Source organism: Bubalus kerabau, chromosome 11 (genome assembly GCF_029407905.1).
Source record: "Bubalus kerabau isolate K-KA32 ecotype Philippines breed swamp buffalo chromosome 11, PCC_UOA_SB_1v2, whole genome shotgun sequence".
NCBI classification, from domain to species: Eukaryota; Metazoa; Chordata; class Mammalia; order Artiodactyla; family Bovidae; genus Bubalus; species Bubalus kerabau.
In genome coordinates, this window is record NC_073634.1 from 12,795,566 (window position 1) to 12,813,810 (window position 18,245).

An 18,245-nucleotide genomic window follows, 5' to 3' on the forward strand; every position below is an offset into this window, starting at 1 on the left:
CAAAGGACTGACTCATTAGAAAAGACCCTGATGCTGAGAAAGAATGAAGGCAGGAGGAGAAGGGGACCACAGAGGATGAGATGGTTGGATGGCATCACCAACTCAATGGACATGAGTCTGAGTAAGTTCCAGGAGATGGTGAACGACAGGGAAACCTGGTATGCTGCAGTCCATGGGGTCACAGAGTCGGAGATGACTGAGCAACTGAACAACACAGCCAAATGGAAAGCTCATCTCCTTAAGCGCCCACAGTTTCCTCTAGACTGGCACTAAAAGGAGAAACTGTGCCATAGCAACAATGCAAGGAATGGAGGGAGCAGATCACTGTTGGAGAGGCTCCACTTCAAAGTGTGAAGTAGCTCAGGTGTGGCAGACAGAGCCCCAGTTAGGTATGAGGAAGCCCAGAAAGGCAAGGTCTGGAGGTGAGAGCCAGAAAGGAAACTCACAGGAACTGAGGTCAAGGGAACAGCCTTGACCAAGGTCACAGAGTTGAAACTAGAATCTGGATCACCCAGATCTCTTACTACAGTGTCAGAAATAGTAAATGACAATCCTACCCCCAAGCGTCCTCAGGAACCCACTGTCATCTTGCAGGCCAATTTCAATTGAATGACTAGTGACCTTCCCCGAGGCCAACCTAACAGGTCCCAGGGAAGAAATGGTCCTCATCAAACTACTTACATCCAGAAAAGAACAATATTCCAACTTTGACAGTTTGTTACATAAAGTGCCATAAACCCTACCTTGAATACCTTAAAAGGTCTCAAAAGAAAGTATAAAAGAAACCTTAAATTTCAACATCTAAATCTGTAAGATTCTTTTCTATCATTCAATTGCTGAATCCCTGACCCAAGCTTCTCCCATTTTAAGCCTTTGTTGAAAATCAATTACACTATGGAGAACAGTGTGGAGATTCCTTAAAAAACTGGAAATAGAACTGCCTTATGATCCAGCAATCCCACTGCTGGGCATACACACTGAGGAAACCAGAAGGGAAAGAGACACGTGTACCCCAATGTTCATCGCAGCACTGTTTATAATAGCCAGGACATGGAAGCAACCTAGATGTCCATCAGCAGATGAATGGATAAGAAAGCTGTGGTACATATACACAATGGAGTATTACTCAGCCATTAAAAAGAATACATTTGAATCAGTTCTAATGAGGTGGATGAAACTGGAGCCTATTATACAGAGTGAAGTAAGCCAGAAAGAAAAACACCAATACAGTATACTAACGCATATATATGGAATTTAGAAAGATGGTAACAATAACCCTGTGTACAAGACAGCAAAAGAGACACTGATGTATAGAACAGTCTTATGGACTCTGTGGGAGAGGGAGAGGGTGGGAAGATTTGGGAGAATGGCATTGGGGCATGAAGAGTGTCATGTGTGAGGCGGGTTGCCAGTCCAGGTTCGATGCGCAATGCTGGATACTTGGGGCTGGTGCACTGGGACGACCCAGGGGGATGGTGTGAGGAGGGAGGAGGGAGGAGGGTTCAGGATGGGGAGCACATGTGTGCCTGTGGCGGATTCATTTTGATGTTTGGCAAAACTAATACAATTATGTAGAGTTTAAAAATAAAATGGGATAAAAAAAAAAAGAAAATCAATTACATGCAAAGCATGATAGCATACAAGAATATAATTTTAAAAGAAATCAATTGCAGAGATAGTGGTGATACTTGTACAACAATGTGATGTACTTAATGCCACTGAATTGTACACTCTAAATATATATACAGTGAGTCTTTAAACTACACGCAGGCTGGGGTGCTGATCCTGCACAGTTGGCACTCCTTATATATAGTTCTCATCCACAGATTCAACCAACTGTGAATAATGCAGTGATATAGTACTGTAGCAGATTATTATTGAAAAAATCCACACATAAGTGGACCCATACAGTTCAAACCCATATTGTTCAAGGGTCAACTGATGCACGCACACACACAAATATTTTTTAAATTTTTTTTAAGAAATCAAGATTCCTGTTCTCTAGGACTTTATAAGATATAGCACAGAACTCAACTCATTGTAGACCCGGTGTTTCTGAAATGAATGGAAGATGGTGTTAATGTAAAATGGCCCATGGGAACTGTCACAGGTATGAGTGAGTGGCCTGTGAGACTAGCATTCAGAGGAGATTGCTTCTGGGCTAAGAACATACATATCCAACATACATGTCAATGGATGTGTGTTGACATGGAGACAGAAGAGAGATCATGTGAAAATGCCCAGAAGGTGTGGGCAAGCCCAGGATACTGGAAGGAGGTTATGAACTTTAGGAGCAGAAAGCCATTCTCTACCCTGCGTTAGCTCACTACCTCACTACCGTGCACAGGCTGCCTATTGCAATGCCTCCGTATCAGTATGACTTAATCCTGGTTACCTTTAATCAAGGAGTCACAGGAAGGGAGAATCATAAAGATCACCCCATTGCATGAAATTGCTGTGTTGTTCCCTGGCCAGTCAATTCCCTACAGAGAATTTACAGGGAATTTAGTGCCAGGAGGAAGTCTTGCTGCCCAGAGTCACTGTACTTCCTGATACAGGCCAATGAAATTAAAACAACTGACTCAAGAAGAGTCAGTTTTGGTTGTTGTTGTCATGGGTTTTTTTTTGTTTTGTTTTGTTTTGTTTTTGCTTTGGCTATTAGGAAGCTCAGGGCTCTGTACTCAACTTTAATTAACTAAGTTTTAATCATTCCTGCCTGTTCCATGACTCTTATTCTAGAAGTCTTTTCAATGAAAGTTAAACCATATCATCTAATCCTTTTAGTAAGCAGGCAGAAAATAAATAATACAAGAACAAGCAAATGCTCATCAGTCATTCCTACAGGATACACCCTCCTGGTAGAAGGGCAAATTCAAGTGACCAAATTGGATAAGAAAACAGCTCCATAAGCACAGTTGGCCAGAGGACACAGGGACACCCTGAGATACTGCTGTAATGCCAAACTGCTTTCTCCAGTCTTTGGGTATTTCTGATTTAGTACCTAGAAACTTCTCTCCAAGAGCTGCTGAATGAACACTAGCTAATTCCTATGTTTTAGATTCTTCTAGCCCCCAAGCAAACCAACTGACTGAATTTCAACTTTCCTGGCACTTTTATATTTGTCCCAAAGATACAATCAGGTGTATATACATTAAATAATATGTAAGGGCAGACTCCAGGGCTCTATAACCTAGTCTCCTAGGAAGAAAGTTAGGAAGGACCACACCCCCTTGAAGTGAAGGACTTTGGCTAGTTTCATCCGCTTTAACTCAACTACAGTTAAAACAGGGTTGGAGGGGCAGGGGCAGGGTACTCTACAGCAATGAGAATGTACCACTTGTCACTACACACCTGTGTAGATGAATCTCACAACATAAAGTTGAGTAAAAGAAGCCAGATACAGAAGGGAACAGATCATATGAGTCTGTAAGTACAGAAACAGATCTACGCCAGTAGAAGTCAAGATAGTAATTACATTTAATGGGGGATATACTTGCTGTTGGGACTTCCCAGCTGCCGCTAGTGGTAAAGAGCCTGTCTGCCAATGCAGAAGACACACGAGATGCGGGTTCAATCCCTGGGTCGGGAATATCCCTGGAGAAGGAAATGGCAACCCATTCCAGTATTCTTGCCTGGAGAATCCCATGGGCAGAGCAGCCTGGTACAGTCCATAGGGTCGCAAAGAGCCCAACATGACTGAAGCGACTTAGCGTGCACACACACACACACACACATACACACATGCTTGCTATTGCTGGTAATAATTTGTTACTGGATCTAGGTGGTGGTTACTTAGTGTTCTCAGTTCTCTATGCAAATTATACTTCACTTTAAAAATAAAGGAAGGAAAAATGACAAGGTACTGGCTAGGTCCTAGTCTTTGGCACATGGTAGGGCCAAAGAGGTCAAATCGGAGGGGAAAGCCATAACCTAAATGCAGCCACACAAAGCCTTCTGGTGACTCTATGTGCTAATATATGCTTGCAACTTAGTTTCAAAAGAATTTCATGTTTTCACATTATTCCTTTGCCAGTGTTTTACTGCAAATCTTTGACAAGGAAACCAAAGTCTGAAGAAGCTTCTGCAAACCACAGGCCAAGTTCCTAACAGGTCCCATAACATCCAGGCCAGATGAATGCCCTGACCTGGGGCACAGGTGTGCGCTCATCCAGGGAAAGCTAGGTAACTGCTATCTGTGACCTCGTTAATACTAATGTCTCCACAGACTCCTCCTGGGATAGACCAAGTTTGTACAAACAGCAGCAGGTTTATCCTGTAAAGTTGCCAAGCCAAGGCCAGAGGTTCCCGATAAGATAAGAAAAAAAAAGGATGAGTTGGGGAGGAAAAGACACAGTAGATTTTGGATTCTTTAAGGCTCCTGTCCTCTGAAATGCAGTTAACCAAAAGCTACAGATCTACCTTGACACTTTTTTCAGATGGGACAAAGCAGACCCCCGCTAGGGTCATCATGCCACCTCAGGGAGATGGCAACTCACACTCACAGCCTGGAGGGTAGGGTGAGTGTGGAGCCAGGCTCACAGGCCACTCCTCCAGGATCCTGCTGCGTGGGAGCCACAGCGTTTCCTGTTCTTCCAGTTCTTGCTCTCAGCTGCACCAAGTTACAGCCAGACAGACTGTAGGCAACAGCACCTGTCAGGGGGTCAGGAGACAGGCCTTTGGGACCCCTGTCCTGGGACCCTCCTATCCTCAGACTATAGGACATCAGTTCAAAGGAATAATATGTCCCAGGTGTGCATGACCCTGCAACAGTTCTTTTTCCCACACATACTGGCTGCTACATTGAGTGTGCCAGGCACTTAGGATACTGGGATAAAGGGGATCCTTCTGCCTGCAAATGCTCAGACTATCAGTAGGAGGCAAATATATTACTAATTACCAACTGAAGCAGTAAGGACAGATAGTAAGCAGTTTCTTTCACTACAATAAGATATAGATTCACAATCACTTAAATCGCACACATCAATACAATTCTGAGTTTTGTTTTTTGTTTTTTTTTTTCTTGAAAAGGTTAGAGATGTGTGTTGAACCCATACCTAGAATGTTCTCCTACTCTGGCCTAACAAATTGCCAGTTGTTCTTCAGGGACCCAATACAAATGGCCTCTCCACAAATATCTTCCCCAAGTTCCCAGCTGGTTACATTAACACACTTTTGACTAAAAAGCGTCTCTTGCTCTCACTGGTCCCAGAGGACTGAAGGCACTGTTCCCAAACTCATGTCTGTGATACCAGCGTTATTGCAGTATTGAGATACAGCAGGCACTCCAGACACATCTGTTATGGGGACATAAAGGGGCAAAGGGAACACCGAGGAAAGAGTGAGAGAGTTAACAAGCGCTGGCCACCGCAGACTGCCCAGGTGCTCAGAGCCTGGTCTTGCTCTTCAGGCCTGGGCCTGCACTGCATGTGATCCTGGCAGCAGAGCTTCCTCTCCGTCTACCTGGCTGCCCTGGCCTGTCCCCCAGATCCCTTACTCTGCCTCCTCTGGACAGCCCTATACCAGGGACCAGACTCTGCGCCTGAGCCCAGATTCCCACAGGGGCATCTAAACTTCCCACTCCTGTGTGCTGCCCACTGTCACCTGCTGGATCAAACCCCTCTGGGTCTGTCCCTTTGTACCATGTCCAGCCCCAGACCTTCCCACCCACCCTTGTCACACCCACCATAAGCAGGGCAACCATATAATATATTCCAGTTTGCCCAGGATAATCTGCCCAGTGTGACAGTAGCATAACTGTTAACAATGTCCCCTTTTACTCTCAAGTGATCCAGTTTGGACAAAAAAATTACAGGGTGATGAAAGGAATAGGCCGCAGAGCAAATTCTGCTTGTGGTCCTTGGGGAGCCCACATCTGAATGACGGGAAGAGCTCACGCTACACCAACGGCGCCGAAAGGAAACAGGATGGAGCAGGGCGTGGAACTGGCTTCCTGGCTGGTCCCTTAGGACAAGACACCTGCTTTCCTCAACTGTAAAATGAAGGGTTTGGACAAATGAGCTCAAAGGTCTCTTTCAATGGACACCAGCCTCATAACCCCACGAAACTGAAAGACAATTGGCCGTCCCCAGTTGTCCCAGGCAGCCCCATGCTGGGGCCAGAGGCCAGGGCTCTGGAATCAGACCGCTTGGGTTTGAATGCTGGCTTGTCCTTGAGCAAGGTACTGCCCTTTCTGTGTCTTGGTGTCTTCCTCTGACTAATAGGCAGCAATAATGGCTATCCTGGAGGGCTGCCTGAGGTGGCCTGAGTTGTGGTCAAGTTCCTAGACAGAGGCCAGCACTTAGTAAGTGGTGCACGTTTGCTATTTTAAGGCCTTTGGGAATTGAGGGGGAAAGCAAACTGATGAGAAATGGCTGGAAGACTTCATTAGAAGGGGTTGAAACAGGAAAATTTGGGAGGAAAAAGTCCTTCAAATGGGAAAAAGGAAAAGTGACAGCTTCAAATTCCCTTATTTAGCCTAAATTAAAGCTGTTCAATAGCTCATCTGGCTTCATTCCTTTATCAGACAATATGGAGATGCCAGAAAGAAAAAGTTGGGAATAAAGCCTTCCAAGAACATAGACCATATCCAAGCCTCCAGGACAGTGCTGCTAAGCTGAGGAGAGGGAAGTAGGCTGGGTGGGTAGGTACCAAGGTTTCCCAGAGCCAGGTCCTCAGACCCAACTCACTCTCTTCATTAACTCCAAGATTACTCTGCCAACAAAGGTCCATATAGTCAAGGCTTTAGTCTTCCCAGTGGTCAGGTACGGTTGTGAGAGCTGGACCATAAAGAAGGCAGAGTGCCAAAGAATTGATGCCTTCGAACTGTGGTGCTGGAGAAGACACTTGAGAGTCCCTAGGACAGCAAGAAGATCAAACCAGTCAAACAAAATCTTTGATTTTAAAAGGAAATCAACCCTGAATACTCATTGGAAGGACTGATGCTAAAGCTGAAGCTCCAGTATTTTGGTCACCTGAGGCAAATAGCCAACTCATTGGAAAAGTCCCTGATGCTGGGAAAGATTGACAACAGAAGAAGACACATCAGAGAATGAGATGGCTGGATGGCGTCACTGATGCAATGGACATGAACTTGGGCAAACTTAGGGAGATGGTGAGGAAAGGGAGGCCTGGCGTGCTACAGTCCATGGGGTCCCAAAGAGTCACACATGACTGGGCGACTGAACGACAACAACAATGCACTCCAGGGAAGGACTATTAAGGCAGTGCTTAGAGATCCACAGACAAAAATGCAAAAAGCATGACACTTCCTAGGAAAAGGAGATTTTCTAGCCATGACAATCTAGACAAGACAAAGGCTGTACAGGAACGAGAGAAGTAGAGCATGGGTCCCACACAGAGAGTCCTCTCTGGCTTTGTCAAGAACCCCAGGCACCCTAATGTCAGAAGAGGCCAAACTGGACAGCCCAGAGTCTGTATATGAAGGGCAAAGAGCTCTCTGCTGAGAACCAAGATGGCCAGGGACTCTACACTCAATGTGCCAAAAAAAAAAAAAAAAAATGGGAGAATGACCATTCACTTCATCGAAACTCCAGGGTCAGTGGGGCTGAAACCTACTATGACATAGCCCTATGACTCAATAGCACAAGGCACCTCAAGTGGTTCCCCCAGTGGGAAGCCAGAGACTGCGGCAGATGTGAGGAAGTGTGAGCAAGCGTCTCACAAGCCAACTTCAGCATAAGTGGCCTCAGCAACTGCCCTTGGAGCCTCTGCAATTCTGCCCTCCAGGGGAGGTACCAATGGAGAGAGGACCAGGCTTCTACAACGAAAAGAGGTTTGAACTAATGCTATGACTATTCAGTGCAACTGTGTCTCTCATGACTTCCCAAGGAGGACGCTTCAACTAAGGCACACCAAAACAGCCCAGACATCCCAAAGACCCACCCACCCAATGGGGTTGCTACCTCCTCCCCAGAGGGTCAGGAGGAAAGCAAGTTAGAAGAAGAGTTCAAAAGTGGGTCTCCTCTGCCTGGGAAAGAGAAGGTTTTAGGAGTTGGAGGGAGCAGTGAAGACGCTTCCTTATTCCTCAGCTAAGGAACTTTCCATCCTTCTATCCTCCCTGTCCTCTGCGCTAATCTGACATCAGACAGAAAACATAAATGGGCCAGAACCCACCTGCCCTGAAAGCTCTTAGAAACAGGGCCTCTTTTGCTCCCACCCAGATGGGCAGCACAGTTGGATATCTGAGAATGTCTTCATGTACGCATATTTGACAACTGTCTAGGAAATCCCACAGACAGAGGAACCTGGCGGGGGCTACAGTCCATGGGGTAGCAATAAGTAGGACACAACTTAGTCACTAAACCACCACCATCAATATCTGACACATTGAGTGTTGACTCTGGCAGGTACAGCTCTAAGAACTCCATATATATTCACTCTCTTAAATCCTTACAAAGAACCTATTAAGGTGTTATCCACTCTCCATTTCACAAGTAGAAGAAACTGAGGTCTAGTGAAGTTAAATAACTGGCCCAAGTTCACACCGCTGGTTTGTGAGGAGCCAGGATTCAACCCCAGGAAGCCTGGCTCTACTTGTCACCATGGAGACCCTCCCAGAGGCTGCTGGACTGTCCCTCAGTGGGCACCAACAGCCCCTTTCCTCTGTCCCTAGCAATAGAAGTTCCAGCGCCTCACATGCCTGCCTTGCTCAGAAGCCTGGCAATGCCTGGCCCTCAGGGAAACCCCAACAAAAGTCAGGGTGAGATTCTCCTGGGGTCAGCTGAGCAAACTTCTCTCCCATGGCTTTCTGGAGTGCTTACCTTGCCCACATTTTTCTGAAGACAGAAAAACAGTAACTCAGGTAACCCACACTTCAGCCAGGGGCCATGGACATCTGTTAATTATTGTGGTCTGCAGACCTCACTGTAAATTCACCTTTTGTAAAAGGCCACTTCCCCCCATGACTATCCCACGACATGGGACACTGAGAGCGAAGAACTACGGTCCTCATCACAGCTACTACTAAGTAGCTTTATGACCAGTTAGTGATGCACTATAATACTAGAATGGGGGACAGACTATTCCATTTGATGCAGCTTCTATTGATGTAGCTTCTCAATCCATAGATATTTGAGGTCAGAAAAGTCTTTTTTTTGGGGGGGGGGGAGGGGAACCTGTCCTGGGCATTGTAGAATGTTTAGCATCATCCTTTGCCTCTGCTTACCAGATGCAATAGCACATCTTCATCCACCTGCTTATGACAACCAAAAATGTCTCCAGACACCACCAAAGTACACCTGGGGGACAAAATCACTAATCGTTGAAAACCATTGCTCTAAAGGAGTACTTTAAAAACAAATAAACAAAAAACACAGTCTTTGCCCCTGTAAATTGGACTAGGAGAAAAATTCTTGCTCTTTATGATAGACTAGGTAGCCCCTCACAAGATTATCCAGCCCAAAATGTCAACAGCACTGAGGCTGAGAGAATTGCTTTAAAAGTAAGCAGAAATAGCCACCTGTGATCTATGGTGTGCGATATTAACTCACAGCCAATGAACTCTGATTTGCTTTGCCAGGTCTCCAACCCAACTGCTTTGGAAAGTCAAAGACAGATAACATGCAGCGTTGGAAAACAAACGAAACTTGCTGATTTCAAAACTTAACAATGATAAAGAGGAACCAGTTATCAACAGTCATCTTTTAAACCGGAAGTATCTGAACAGAGGAAGCCAGTTTTCTGGGGTTCCTGAGTTCTTTTAATATACCAGATCTCCTTACTAAGGCTGCTAGTTTTTGAGAAAACTGTTAGGGCTTGTGCTGTTTTGAGGCCCCCTGGAAAATGGCCCCTGTCTGACTTCAAACTCTTTGGGGTGATAGAAAAGTTCAACTTTGAAAAGTGATACATAAAAATATATATTGGCTTTGTCTAAGGAGGCTCAGAGAGAATATTAATTCATTCAGGGGTAAAGAAAAAAGTGCTTCTTGGCCGCTCTCTGAAATATAAATTTGACAATACAAAACAAATGGATGATGAGTAAAAGCTACAACATTGTAAAAATTTTTTCCAAAAATATTTAAATAAATTTAAAAAGCATATTAAAAAAGCTACAAAACATTCCTGTTAGCATCAATTGTCTTCTGAGCAGGAAAGGGGCTTAGTATTAAGATACTAAGAACTAAGTTAAAATTGAATGGGCCGAATTGTCCCTACCTGTCAATGTCAATTAACTCAGCCAAAAATAATCTTGTGTGCGCCTGTGCTAAGTTGTCTCAGTCGTGTCCGACTCCAAGATTCCATGGACTATATAGCTCGCCAGGCTCCTCTGTCCACAGGATTCTCCAGGCAAGAATACTGGAGTGGGTTGCCATTCCCTTCTCCAGGGGATCTTCCCGACCCAGGGGTCAAACTCACATCTCCTGTGTCTCCTGCTTTGCAAGCAGATTCTTTACTGCTGAGCCATTAAAGTTTAATCAATCCTTTTACTCCCACACTTTCATCCCCTATCTGAAGATTAATGACACAGAGTAGGTGCTCAAAAACTACCAGTCAACTCCCCATCCCATGGGAATAACTGCCACAACCCTTCAGCAGATGTAAAGTATCTATTCCTGGAGCCTTATCTCACCAGAGAGCTGAAAGGTGTCTTAATCTCAATTTTCGACATACTATCTAGAGGGCCTTGTACACACAGCAGGTTCTCAAAAAACATTAAACTCTTATCTCTTGGGGGTTCTGTTAAACCTTTCTGCTTCCAAGATATTTCCCCCTCTCAGAAAGTTCAGAATTTAAAGCTACCCTCATTAATCTAGTGAAGAGCCTACATTAACTATCTGTATTCCAAGACTGTGCATCACCAGTCTATGCGTATTAAAACAACTGGTTAATGACTAAATGAAGGTATGCATTCTTCATTTCACTTCCATGGTAAATCCTGATTCTCATCCTTAGGAGACAAAAAAACCCTGTACCTTGTATATTAATTATAGTTCAATTAATTAAAAGAATCCTCTAAGTCTCCAGACATGAAAAAAACCTTTGACTGGTAGAAGACAGGAAACACCCTCTTTCTCCTTCCATCTCTCTGGGCCACGCTTTCTCAGGATCAGCCTCACACCATGCCTCAGGCCTTGATGAGGGAATAGCTCACAATCCAATGGTCCGCCCATCCACTCACCCCTTCAGTCCAGTGCCAGCACTTCCCCCAGCTGCCTCTCACCCTCCTCCGCTTCCTGCAGCAGTTACTCAGGTTCTTTTCCCAGAAAGGTCTACTCCTTCATTCTTGCATTCACTGAGTACCTCACCTGTGGCTACAAACAGGCTATAAAGGTGGACAGCTAGGATTCTCCATTCTCTGAAACTACCAACTCCAGTGTACAATGGGATGACACAAACGCCACACAAAAGCACCTAGTTTGAACAGGTGTGACACTTAGGAGGAATGGCGATGCAAGTCTCTGGGGAATAGAAGATAGAGAAGATGAGGCTGATGTGGGAGCTGGGGTCAGAGGGCAATCAGTGTGCAGTCTTTTTTTAAGTATAACTGATTTACAATGTTGTGTTAGTTTCTGGTATACAGCAAAGTAATTCAGATAAATATATATGCTTTTTCATCTTCCTTTATGGTTTATTATAGGATATTGTTTAAAGCATTTTAAAAAATGTATTCATTTATTTATTTTTGGTCATGCTGGCTGTTTGATACTGCACAGGTTTTTCTCCAGGTTCAGGGAGCAGGGGTTACTCTCTAGATGCAGCATGCGGACTTCTCATCGCTGTGGCCTCTCCTGTGGCGGAGCACAGGCTCTAGGGCATGCAGGCTTCAGTAGCTGCAGTACAGGGGCTCCGCAGTAGCGGCTCCCAGGCTCTAGAGCACAGGCTCTATAGTTGTAGTGAATGAGCCTAGTTGCTCCGCCACATGTGGGGTCTTCGGGGATCAAGGATCAAACCCATGTCCTCTACATTGGCAGGTGGATTCTTTACCACTGAGCCACCAGAGAAGCCCTATTATAGAATATTGAATATAGTTCCTGTGCTATGCAATGGGACCTTATCTATTTTATATATAGTTTGTATTTGCTAACCACAAACTCCTAATTTACTCTTCCTCACCCCTTTTCCCCTTTGGTAACCATAAGTTTGTTTTCTGTTTGTGAGTCTGTTTCATAAGTCCATTTGTGTCATATTTTAGATTCCACATATAAAGTGATAGTACAAGAGCTTAAAAGGCTTCTGAAATGATCTAGTCCAACTCTAGAAAGAGACTTGAAACAAACCCCACGAGGCCTCTGAAGTAACCCAGAGACCAGCTGACAAAGGTATAGCAATAAGAAAGGAAATTCAATTAAATGAGTCCAGGGATCCCAACCAGAAAAGTCAGAGAGTACTGCTGCCATTAATCTGACCAAGAGGAGAGTTAGCTACATTCCTGGACATGCTGGATGCAGATGCCGCCAGCATCCAAAAGTGAACACAGACATAGACCAGGATGGAGTCTTCTAATGGTCCCAGAGGCAGGGAGTGTGGTCATGAGCAAGGGCCTCTGGAACCCAACTGGCTTGGCTTCAATTCCCTGCTCTCACAAAAAAGTTAGTGACAAGTCATCTGTGCCTCAATTGCTTACCAGTAAAACAGTGATGCTGATAATAGTATCTACTTCATGGTGTTGCTGTGAATGTTAATGAGCAGCTGTAAACAGTAAATGCTAATAACAGGTGTAAAGAGCTTAAAACTGCGTGGTACACAGTAGATGCTATATGTGTTTGCTCTTGAGTTTCAAACTGTCAAATTAGCAAAAGTGAGCAAATAACCCTTACTCTCCTAACAGCACAAAACACTGGACTTGTCTATCAGGAGACAAGTGATTCCAATGGAACTAGTTTTGGGCATATGAACCTAAACTTCCCCTGCCTCAGACTACAACCCAGAATATATAAAATGATAGAGATTTCAGAAGAGTTCAAATCAAGGGCTTTTCAAAAAACTCTAAAATTCAAGCTTCAACCTTCTCTCCTAATTCTTCCTTCAAGGATCAATTTTTAAGAGTTTAAGAGTCACTGTTCTATGTTCCCAGGTGGCACTAGTGATAAAGAACCGTCCTGCCAATACTGGAGATGTAAGAGACATGGTTTATAAGATGTTTCCAAAATATTCTTTCTGATTCTCTTCCTATTTCCCAAATGCAGCTCGAATCAAACAGCTTTGCTCACCTAAGTTCAGTTCAGTTAGGTTGCTCAGTCGTGTTCAACTCTTTGCGATGCCATGAACTATAGCATGCTAGGCTTCCCTGTCCATCACCAACTTCCAGAGCTCTCTCAAACTCATGTCCATCGAGTTGGTGATGCCATCCAACTATCTCATCCTCTGTCATCCCCTTCTCCTCCTGCCTTCAATCTTTCCCAGCATCAGGGTCTTTTCCAATGAGTCAGTTCTTTGAATCAGGTGGCCAAAGTATTGCAGTTTCAGCTTCAGCATCAGTTCTTCCAATGAATATTCAGGACTGATTTCCTTTAGGATTGACTGGTTGGATCTCCTTGCAGTCCAAGGGACTCGCAAGAGTCTTCTCCAACACCACAATTCAAAAGCATCAATTCTTCAGCGCTCAGCTTTCTTTATAGCCCAACTCTCACATCCATACACGACTACTGGAAAAATCATAGCTTTGACTAGACAGACCTTTGTTGGCAAAGTAATGTCTCTGCTTTTTAATATGCTGTCTAGGTTGGTCATAGCTTTTTTTCCAAGGAGCAAGCATCTTTTAATTTGATGGCTGCAGTCACCATCTGCAGTGATTTTGGAACCCAAGAAAATAAAGTTTCTCACTGTTTCCATCGTTTCCCCATCTATTTGCCATGAAGTGATGGGACTGGATGCCATGATCTTAGTTTTCTGAATGTTGAGTTTTAAGCCAACTTTTTCACTCTCATCTTTTTTCTCCAACTTTTTTACTGCTCACCTAAACTGGGAGACTGAACAACAGACTGGTTCCAAACAGGAAAACAAGTACGTCAAGGCTGTATATTGTCACCCTGCTTATTTAACTTATATGCAGAGTACATCATGAGAAACGCTGGACTGGAAGAAACACAAGCTGGAATCAAGATTGCCAGGAGAAATATCAATAACCTCAGATATACAGATGACACCACCCTTATGGCAGAAAGTGAAGAAGAACTAAAAAGCCTCTTGATGAAAGTGAAAGTGGAGAGAGAAAAAGTTGGCTTAAAGCTCAACATTCAGAAAACGAAGACCATGGCATCTGGTCCCATCACTTCATGGGAGATAGATGGGGAAACAGTGGAAACAGTGTCAGACTTTATTTTTCTGGGCTCCAAAATCACTGCAGATGGTGACTGCAGCCATGAAATTAAAAGACACTTACTCCTTGGAAGGAAAGTTATGACCAACCTAGATAGCATATTCAAAAGCAGAGACATTACTTTGCCAACAAAGGTCCGTCTAGTCAAGGCTATGGTTTTTCCTGTGGTCATGTATGGATGTGAGAGTTGGACTGTGAAGAAAGCTGAGCGCCGAAGAACTGATGCTTTTGAACTGTGGTGTTGGAGAAGACTCTTGAGAGTCCCTTGGACTGCAAGGAGATCCAACCAGTCCATTCTAAAGGAGATCAGTCCTGGGTGTTCTTTGGAAGGACTGATGCTAAAGCTGAAACTCCAGTACTTTGGCCATCTCATGCGAAGAGTTGACTCATTGGAAAAGACCCTGATGCTGGGAGGGATTGGGGACAGGAGGAGAAGGGGACGACAGAGGATGAGATGACTGGATGGCATCACCGACTCGATGGACATGAGTTTGGGTAAACTCCGGGAGTTGGTGATGGTCAGGGAGGCCTGGCGTGCTGCGATTCACGGGATCGCCAAGAGTTGGACACAACTGAGCGACTGAACTGAACTGAACTGAAATTCCAGCTTCCGCAACTGCTGGGTTAAGGCCTGACTCAATTCTGCCCCCACTGGTAATTTAGAGGAAATACACCCAAGTGTCCCTGAGGCACTTCACTCGCTGAAAGGTAGCTGCAAAGTGCAGAGAATCTCACAATAAAGAACGTTTTACATTGTTGTGCTTAATCATCACAACTTCCTAAAGTGGAGAAATTTGAGGTTTATCATTCTTGTTTTACAAGTAAAAAAAAAGGTTGGCGGTCCAAAGAAACACAGTGACTTGCTCAGGGTCCTGTGGTTAATAAACCACAAAACAGAGATTAGAACTCATTTCTACATATCCTAGGTAATTCTCTTTACAATCTGGGACTAAAGGGACACTCCCCATTCCAGGCCACTAAGTTTCCAGTCCTAGCTTTCATCCTGTGGCTTGGGGGAGGGTAAATTTGTGGACCTAGGTTCCATCCTCTGAACAAGAAGTGAGTAAATTTAGAAGTCCTGGGGCAATACTTCACCCAACTGAGAAGACCACCCCTGAATTAATAACCCTCCAGCTTAAAGGAAATCAACCCTGAATATTCATCAAAAGGCGGGCTGCTGAACCTGAAGTTCCAACACCTTTGGCCACCTGATGCAGAGTCAACTCATCAGAAAGACCCTGATGCTGGGAAAGTCTAAAGGCAAAAGAAGCGGTGGCAGAGAATGAGACGGTAAGATAGCATCACCAATTCATACATACTTAGTTGTTCAGTCGTGTCCAACTCTGCTACCCCATGGACTGTAGCCCATGAGGTTACAACAAGGCTCCTCTGTCCATGGAATTTTCCAGGCAAGAATACTGGAGCAGGTTACCATTTCCTCCTCCAGGGTGTCTTCCTGACTCAGGTAATTTAGAGGAATTACCTAAATTTAGAGAAATCACACATCTTCTGCATCTCCCACATTGGCAGGCAGATTCTTTACCACTGAGCCACCTGGGAAGCCCCAGCATCACCAACTTAATGGACATGAATTTCAGCAAACTCCGGGAGACAGTGAAGGACAGAGGAGCCTGGCATCCTGCAGTTGCAGAGTTGGACATGACTTGGGTAACTGAACAACAGCAAGCTTTGAATTCTAGGACTTGCCAAGAAATGACAGTCTTCCACAAGGGTTAACTCACTTCTTGTGCAAATAAGCCCAAAGCTAAGCTCCTGCCTCTGACAGACAGGTACTCAACTAAACCAGTTGCCGTCTGCTCCCTATTCCAGTGAGGCTAGGAAACTTCATGTTATATTGAAATTCATCTGCCACGGCTCTGAAAACACTGTGATGGCAACCCACCATCCTCTCCTTCGCTCTCAGGATCAACCAGAAAGAGAGTATGAGCAGGTCGTCCCGCAGAAAGATAATGTCAAAACATTTTCCCCAAAATGTGTTCCCACTAAGACAGAAATTTCAAGTATGTAATTGAGCAACGTTCCGTCTTTGACTCACAGATCTGGACACCCTCCACCCCCGCCCACCCCTTCGTCTCAAATCCTAGCTGAGGCCCAGGGCAGGAGCCAATCCCGCAATCTCGAGCATTTCAGAAACTCAATTCTCCCCCAGAGAGCGCCTGGGGCCCTGGCTAGCCCCACCCCAACTCCATACCCAGAGGCACAGAGAGCGAGGCTCCCCGACGAGGCAGGAGGCTTGTCTTACGTAAAAGACCTGGCCCGAAAAAGAGCTCGGATTTGGGGGCACTGCTGGGAGAGAAAGTGGGCAGACTGGTCGAGGCCTACAACTGAAACAGGCTCGTTTCCAGAACGACAAAAATCCCCAGGAAGACAGCAAAGGAACGAGGGGGTTGTGGAGTTGGTCCTCTTGGAGAAACTTTTGGGAACACCAAAAGTAATATCCAAAGTCCACCCCCCATTTCGAGGCGGGACCGGGGGTGGGGTACTCTAGGAGGGGCAGTCCGGAGCCCGATGCTGGGTATGAGGGGAGGAGGGGGCGTACGTCCCTAGCGGAGCCTCGGTTCCGGGCGCCTCAGTTCCGGAAAAGGGGCGCAGCGGGCGAAGTTCCTCTGCCCGTTTCCCAGCTTTTTCCCGTGTGGTCTTTTCCCACGAGGCCGTGAGGAACGCTAGAGGGAATCGTAGGTCCCCGAAATGCCATCTTTAGCGCTGGAGGAGCCCAGGCAGCCGAGTCTTCTCCCCCAACCCCGCCACGATTCTCCCCACGTGCTCCGGCCGGAACACAGACTGCGAAAGGGGGGTTCCTCCCACGTGGAACCAGCAGTCACAGACTACGTGCAGGGTGGCCCGCCCCTCCAGGGGCGGGGGTTGGGGGGAAGCGGGAGCGCGAGTGCGCTCGGGATAGCAGAGAGGGAGAGGCGCGCGGTGCACGAGCCCCGGAGCCTCGCAGGCGCGCACACGCCTGCCGGTGCCTAGCGGACGTGGCTCCTCCAGCCCAGGGTTTTTCCCCGCGGTCCTGATATTTTCCGCGTCCGCGGCCCAGAATGGGGAGAAAGCGGGTCCCCGTACGGTCTAAGAGAAGGATTCCTAGTCGGCCGGGACCCCGGAGAGAGAGCCGCGGACAAAGTAAGGTTCTCAGAGGCGAGCCAGCCGCCCCTCCCGCGCTTACTTACCTTCTGCACTTGGTCGTGGTTGAGCTCCGTAAAGAAGTAGGCGAGCAGATGTGAGGCAATCATCCTGCCAACTCCCGACGGAACAGAGTTGGGAAACCGAGGCCGGAGCGCGTGCGGGGTTAGGAGAGCCGCGCGGTCGGACCGCTTTGTACCTGGGCTTGGCGGCCCGGCCGGGATTGGTGAGTCCGGGAGGCACACAAAGAAAGCACACGATGGCGCGCCCGGCTGGAGGGTTTCGGTCTCTAAAAACAGGTTTTGGTAGTCGCAACTGCTGAACGGAGACCAAGAGTCACTCCCGGCGACGTGTTGGGATGTCCCACTGTCAAAGTACTAACTTCAGCCACAAGATCACTAAGGCTCAACTTGAGAAAGAATCGAAGTCCGACTTCACTAGGGCGACCCGACCTCTCCGGCTCATACGTGGGCTGCGCTCGCCCGCGGATCTTCTCGGCTAGGTGTCACGGCGGTGCTAGCGGCGGCCTGGGACTCCTGTGCTGGAGTTCGTGCAACAATGTGGCTTATTGAGGGATTGCCGGCTCGCGGGCCGCCGGGTCAGTGACGCGCGCACGCCCATTGGCTGCGCGAGGAGGGTGTGTGCGCCTACCGGCCGCCCGCCGCCGCGGCGCAGCCAGTCGGAGCTTACGGCCCGCGGGCGCGGCCGCTCAGACACGGAGTGGGCAAGCTGAAGGGGCGCGCCTGGGGCGGGGGGCGGGGCCAGGAGCCGAGGATGAGACGTGTGGTCCGTGGCAAGAGGCTGCGGCGGAAAGGCGCATGAGCCA

At 46.6% G+C, this 18,245-nt stretch overlaps 1 protein-coding gene across 1 annotated transcript in view; it reads right to left on the reverse strand.

Annotated features, from left to right (window-relative positions):
- The window catches only part of HK2 (hexokinase 2), a 68,742-nt gene extending 50,750 nt beyond the window's left edge, over positions 1 to 17,992 (reverse strand). Inside the window, exon 1 of the mRNA XM_055539541.1 lies at positions 17,467 to 17,992. Coding sequence (XP_055395516.1) covers positions 17,467 to 17,529 — 63 coding nt within the window. The 5' untranslated portion in view covers positions 17,530 to 17,992. The remainder of the gene's footprint in view (positions 1 to 17,466) is intronic.
- Positions 17,993 to 18,245: the final 253 nt, after the last annotated feature.